A 6,000-nucleotide genomic window follows, 5' to 3' on the forward strand; every position below is an offset into this window, starting at 1 on the left:
AATATCCCTAGATGTGAGTAGCTGGTATGTTAAATGGTTATCAATTGGCTATGTCCCACACATCTCACCCTGCCAAAGGACAAGATGGGAGATGGGACAAAGAAGAAGACGTCCTGTAAAACCTATTTTTAAAAAGGGCATAAATATGAATGAAGTATTTGACTACTTGGTCTTAAAGCAGCAGTTCAAGCTGTCGTTTAAAAAAATAAAATAATTTTTAATTCAATATGTGCATCAATATAATCTACACACTTACAAGTGATCAGCTAAATTGCCGATCGATCTGATCGATCAGCGAAGACTCGGCAAGGGGTTCACTAAATGCATCTTGGGTCCTCTTCTGCTGCATTGACAGCCAAAGTTCTGTAAGGAAGATCATGTGACCAGGCAGGCACTAGATTCAATTGGTTCACTGCTAGCGAGGGCAGGGCTCAAAAAGTGATGCTGTTTCAGAAGATGAAGGGTATGCTTGTTACATTAGAATACATTAAAAATGTCTTTAAAAATGTTTTTTTTAAATGCTACAAGTATTTTCTCATAGTACAGAACTGATTTATAAAAAACAAAACAAAAGAAGGATATTGCTTGAACTGCAGCTTTAAGGACATCTTAAATACTTCAATGCTTTAGTTGCCTCCAACACACTAATTTGGAAATTCTATGTTTAACATTGAATGGTCTATAGCAGCGGTGCGCAAACTGAATTGCGTTAGGTTAAGTCATGTTTTTAATCATTAAAACCTATTGCCTCTCTGTGCGCCTCCTGCTTTTCTTTTTCTTTCTTGTGAGTTCCCAATTTGGGTGCTCACCTTTTTACAGGAGACTGTGGAGTTCCCCTGAGCAGGCGGCAGCACGAGTCTTTGGCAATAATCACTTACCACTTGTTTAGGGACAGCACAGAGCGGAATACCATCATCTGTTGTCTTAAGTCAGGTTTTCGTTCAGAAATGGCATTGCGTTATGTGTAACGGACGTTAGTGCTAATGATATGCAAAAGAGGCTTCCCCCCGACATCGCATATCCACAAAGGGCCATTTAAGTTAATGAAGGGATTTAACCTGACGTTAGTTAGGTCATTATACCACCATTACTTGCATCCAGTCTTTGATATATGGGTTTTGCTGGAGAGGAGAGAGAGAGAGAACCCATATTTTAGGGTCTGGATGCGAGTAACGCAACCTCTAGGTAAGACTTGCTTAACGACGTGTCATTTGAACACTCAACATCCTACATGTTTTTAAAAATAATTATAATAATCAGTTCTGTAGTATTAGATAATGCATGCTGCATAAAAAAAACTCTTAATGCCACTTTTTATGAGTTTTAATATACTTGGCATCCTTTGGTTGCTATAGCAGGTATGTCCCCAGCAGTGCAAGATCTTTGGCAACAAATTATCACAAACAGGAAAGTGTTGCAATGTTCCCAGCAGGAATCTGTGGCTGATCTGCAAACTGTTACAATAGACAGTGTTACCTTAGTAATAAAAGGTTATATTGCAGCTAATAAGTTACACTGACATATTACTAAGGTAACATTGTCTGTAGTATTAGATAATACTTACTACATTTTTTTAATTTTTTAACTCAACTCTTAATGCAATTTTTTTATGAGTTTTAATATATTGAGCAGCCTTTGCGTTCTATAGCAGGTTTTATCACACTTCCCCAGCAGTGCAACATCTTTGCAACACTTTCCTGTTTATGATAATTTGTTGCCAATATTCCCAGCAGTTTGAACTGCAAAGTGTAATGATGGCTAATGTTACACCTTCCTACTGTAATATAAGAATACATTGTAGCTGCTGAGTAGCAGTTTTAGGTAATTAGTTTTCATTAGAGGTAATCCAAGGCCACATATATAACAGCTAAAGGGTTGTGCTAAATTAAGATGGTGACCAGCCTAAACTAATTAGACATACAATTCACATTGTTTTGGAGTGTAATTAGCTTTGTGGATGTGCATTTAACTGATTTATGATAACTGCACACTATGAATGCTGAAGTAATGGGCTAATGTGCATTCTAAGACAGAAACCCAATCTTAGTGCTCACATAGATCCTCGGGTACAGAAGCCTTCAGTCTATTATTCTAACTATTGTTTTCTTGCAATTTATGGTAAATATATATGTATGTATGTATGTATGTAAAGGCTATGTGGGCAAAAGTAACATCTGGAATCTTCAGTACTTTGAATGAATAAACTTTATTATGGTGTTATTATGGTGTTATTATGGTGTTGTACGGCAAATCATTGAACGAATCAGTTGAACCTTCAACATATATTTCTTTTTATAACATCTACTTTGCAAACTGGAGTGTGTCTTTACCGTTCGGAATACAGATCATAAAGGAATCATTCAGTTGTACTAGCTCAAAGACCTATCGTGTTACTATTTGAAATTAGGCTTTCAATACAGAAAAATATGTACGGTATGTTTTATATTCCTTTCCATGCCTTAAGGCATAAGATTAAGACTTTGATTTTTATGACGGTAATGCCTACCGCTCAATCATATGCTTTGAATACTGAAAAAAAACAAAACCTTTGAAATGTTTGGGGCATGTCCAATAGAAAGCATATTGATGCTGGCAGAGGGCCTGCAAAGCATTGCAACACCATGCTCATCAGAACTATTTCAACCTGTGCCTCTAAACTGCAAACCCAAAAGCAAACTAACAGTAGCAACGTTACAATGAATGTAGAGGCCATGGTAACTAAACCTGTAGGGCTGCCCTTGCTGTATGCGGCTCCTACTAAACTGTTTTGTTTGCACCTATGTCAAAATAATTGAATCAGACTGAGCTTTTTTGGACATGCAAGGACCAGAGCAGCAAACCGTTTTTGAGTGTGGGCCTTGTAGCGTGCATCTCATGTTTAACACTGTCATACCACTGCACATTCTTCTAGTGATCCTACTAGAAACACATACACCATCAGACTATAACCCGGCTCATTAATGGTTAATGCAGCATACACACGACTGACAATTCACAGAAGATTGTTGTGTTTACATCTCATTAGGTCGCCTATTTTGCCAATATTAAGAGAGTCATTTTTCGTCCATTCACATAACATGGAATCCATGGGCAAACTGGTGGTTTTGTATCTACAGTGTACAGTAAATGCATTTGCATGTCCCGGACTGGTCTGCAACCCTGTCTTTCACTATTATCGCGTAGCAAACACTGCTTCCACTGCAGCAAGGGATTCTGGGTAATCACATGCAAATGAGCACAGTGTGTCACTCTTTGCTTCTTATCCATTTTAACATGTATCCTTTTAAGCTCATGCTTCTGTATTACACTGCTTTTCAGCACAGCTGGGGTTAATGAAGTGCACAGCCGGTAAACCTACTCACAGACAGCTTTTTCGACCTTTTGGGTGTCCTCACTGGGAGGTTGGTTATCGGCTATGTAACATGAAGCTGGTACGTGGGTATAACCAGACATTAAAAAAAAAGAAATGGTGGGTAAAAAAGGGACATAAACCCTCCACTGTACAGTGAATAAAAAAAAAGTATGAAACTATTTACATTTGTTGTACATATGTTTATATTTACAATAAAGAAATAAGGAGGCGAAATATACTAAAGTAAATGTCTTAGGCCTGGGACATAGAGGAGCAAACAGCGCTGAGCTGCGCTCCTGCTCTGCCTCGCCTGCTCCAAAATGCTGCTTTTTCCTGTCCTTGCAGGCGAGGCAGTGAGCACGCTCAGGGGGCGGGGACAGAGCAGAGGCGGAGCGGAGGCGTGCCAGGAGGCGGAGTGGGAGACGAGGCTAGTCCCTCGCTCCCATTGGATGTGAGGGGTCACGTGACTGCTCACATCGCTTCCCCGAGCGGCAAATTTGAAACCTGCCTGTCTCGGCAAAGTTTCTCAGCCTCCGCACGTATCAGCGCGCATGCGGGAGGGAGAAACTATAGCCGCGCTTATGACAGATGCAGGGGCTTTGTGCATCTGCTCAGTGCGGCTCAGCCCACCTCAGCGAGCTTAACACTCACTATGTCCCAGGCCTTATTTGGTCGCCACTGCTCTGCATGGTTATAGCATACTCATCCTGGGGAAACATGGCGGTAGGTGCACTCAATTCCATCCTGGCAGGACACGACAGTCAAAATACTTTTAATACTAGTACTTTTGCTCATCCTCAATCTGGTAAACTTATACAAATGCAAAGTTTATCAATGGATAAAAATGTAAGTGCCTGGACAGCACTCCGTGGATCTGTAAAAAGAGAAAACATAGAGCAGAAATAAAAACTCTCGCAGCAATAGGTGCACAGAGAGACCGACTGCTCCCAAGTCCAAACTGCAATATTCTCACAACAGTCAGAGAAGACACACATTCAGCAGGTGAGAAAATGTATGAAATCTGAACGGAGATCAAAAATTACAGTTAAAAGCAAACAAAGCCAAGATCCTTCAGAGTGTATATAGGTCTGTATCTCCGGAAGCAAGGGATCCCCGGAGCTGAAATTAATGGGGTTCAGCTCTGAAGACCCCCTTGCTTCCATCCTATGTATAAAAAAAATACAAACAAATGCGCAAAAACAAATCGCCTGCTTTTTCAAGGTAGAAATGTTTTTTTTGGGGTGGGATTGCTGTCTTAATGCTTTGTTCTCTTCATTGGTAGGTTACAGATCTTGGCACTGCAACTGAAAGGCAAAGAAGATGAGCTGCAAACCCTGTCCGAGGAACTGACGAACTGTCAACAACAAGTAAAAGTTGCATGTGGCCAGCGAGAGCTGTTAGGGTGAGTGCTGATTGTGTTTATGTCCTTGGCATGACTTGAATAAAGGGTTATTGGACATTTGATTATTTGAAATTAGAGTCAGCATGACTGAGAGAATCTATTACATTTGGAGATAATGTGGGAAGGATTCATCTGTTTTGTTTTTTTATTATTATTATTTTTAGACATGTTGTCATAGCAAAGCAACTAGCAAGAGAGAGAAATCTATAACATGAATCTCTAAGAAAGCAAATCAGTTACTGGGTTCAACTCAAGTTGAAAAAGGCTCGACCTGTCTACACTGTATATAGCAGTGTGTTTGATCATAGTTTAAAGCACATCTCTCATTCTTTTGATGTGCACGAAATACACGAGAGAAATCTGCTTTAATATACAAAACAGATTTGGTAATTACACCCTTGCTTTTAGCACAAGAAATAATGAAGTGAGCCTCTGGGATACTTTCTGAGAGTCAAAGCCAAGTAATCGGGGATAAATCGTAATTTTCATATAAAAATGGTTTTCCATACAATGCACATAATGTTTTCCACACAACCGGAAAGTTAATGTTTGAATACTCTATAGCGGAAGTTTATACGTCCTGGGTGTACCTGGGTTAACACAATGTGTCTGTTTCTATTCTAAATGACCAGCAAGCGAGATTTATTATCTGGCAATATTTTATTCCTGTTATGGTTGAACCCTTGCAACTATGAAACGTTTATTGTCTTGTTTAACAGAAACCAAAAGACATTTAAAAACACTGTTTTCTACAGTTTTGATTCCTTCAGTGCTGGAGATGCTGTGTAATATGTTGCAGGTGTCGCCAGCACTCAATGGATTAAAGAAGAATGTTGTCACTACTCTGGAGGGACTGAAGATAACGCATACCATGTCCTTTGCACATAGGATGTAAGGAGAGCTTGGCTGATGCGTTTTTATACAAAGTTATACTTCAGCGTTCTAGTAGCTATGTTTTGTTCTGGAGAAATGCAGATTCCTTAAAGATCGTGATACCTTATAATGGACCAACTAGTTTATTCATGTAGTATAGTTCATGAGATGCACTGTGCCAAGAAGGGAGAAGGAAGCATATATATCAACAGAATAATCACCACAAGGAATATGACACTGTTTGGGATTTTTAGGGTGAAATTTAGAGGGGATTATCATAAATTAGCAGAGTTTTAGTTGAAGACGTGCCAGGATTGTGGAGATCTGAGTTGAAGTGTTGGGTTAACACTTACTTAAAGATTGTAAGTAGAAA

The 6,000-nt window shown here is 39.5% G+C and overlaps 1 protein-coding gene across 3 annotated transcripts in view; it reads left to right on the forward strand.

Moving 5' to 3' along the window:
* LEKR1 (leucine, glutamate and lysine rich 1) overlaps positions 1–6,000 on the forward strand; it is a 114,731-nt gene that overhangs the window by 48,348 nt on the left and 60,383 nt on the right. For all 3 annotated transcript variants that reach the window (XM_075570548.1, XM_075570547.1, XM_075570545.1), the window contains exon 4: positions 4,635–4,754. In XM_075570548.1, the coding sequence (XP_075426663.1) occupies positions 4,635–4,754 (120 nt within the window). The remainder of the gene's footprint in view (positions 1–4,634; positions 4,755–6,000) is intronic.

Source organism: Ascaphus truei, chromosome 14 (genome assembly GCF_040206685.1).
Source record: "Ascaphus truei isolate aAscTru1 chromosome 14, aAscTru1.hap1, whole genome shotgun sequence".
Taxonomy (NCBI): Eukaryota; Metazoa; Chordata; class Amphibia; order Anura; family Ascaphidae; genus Ascaphus; species Ascaphus truei.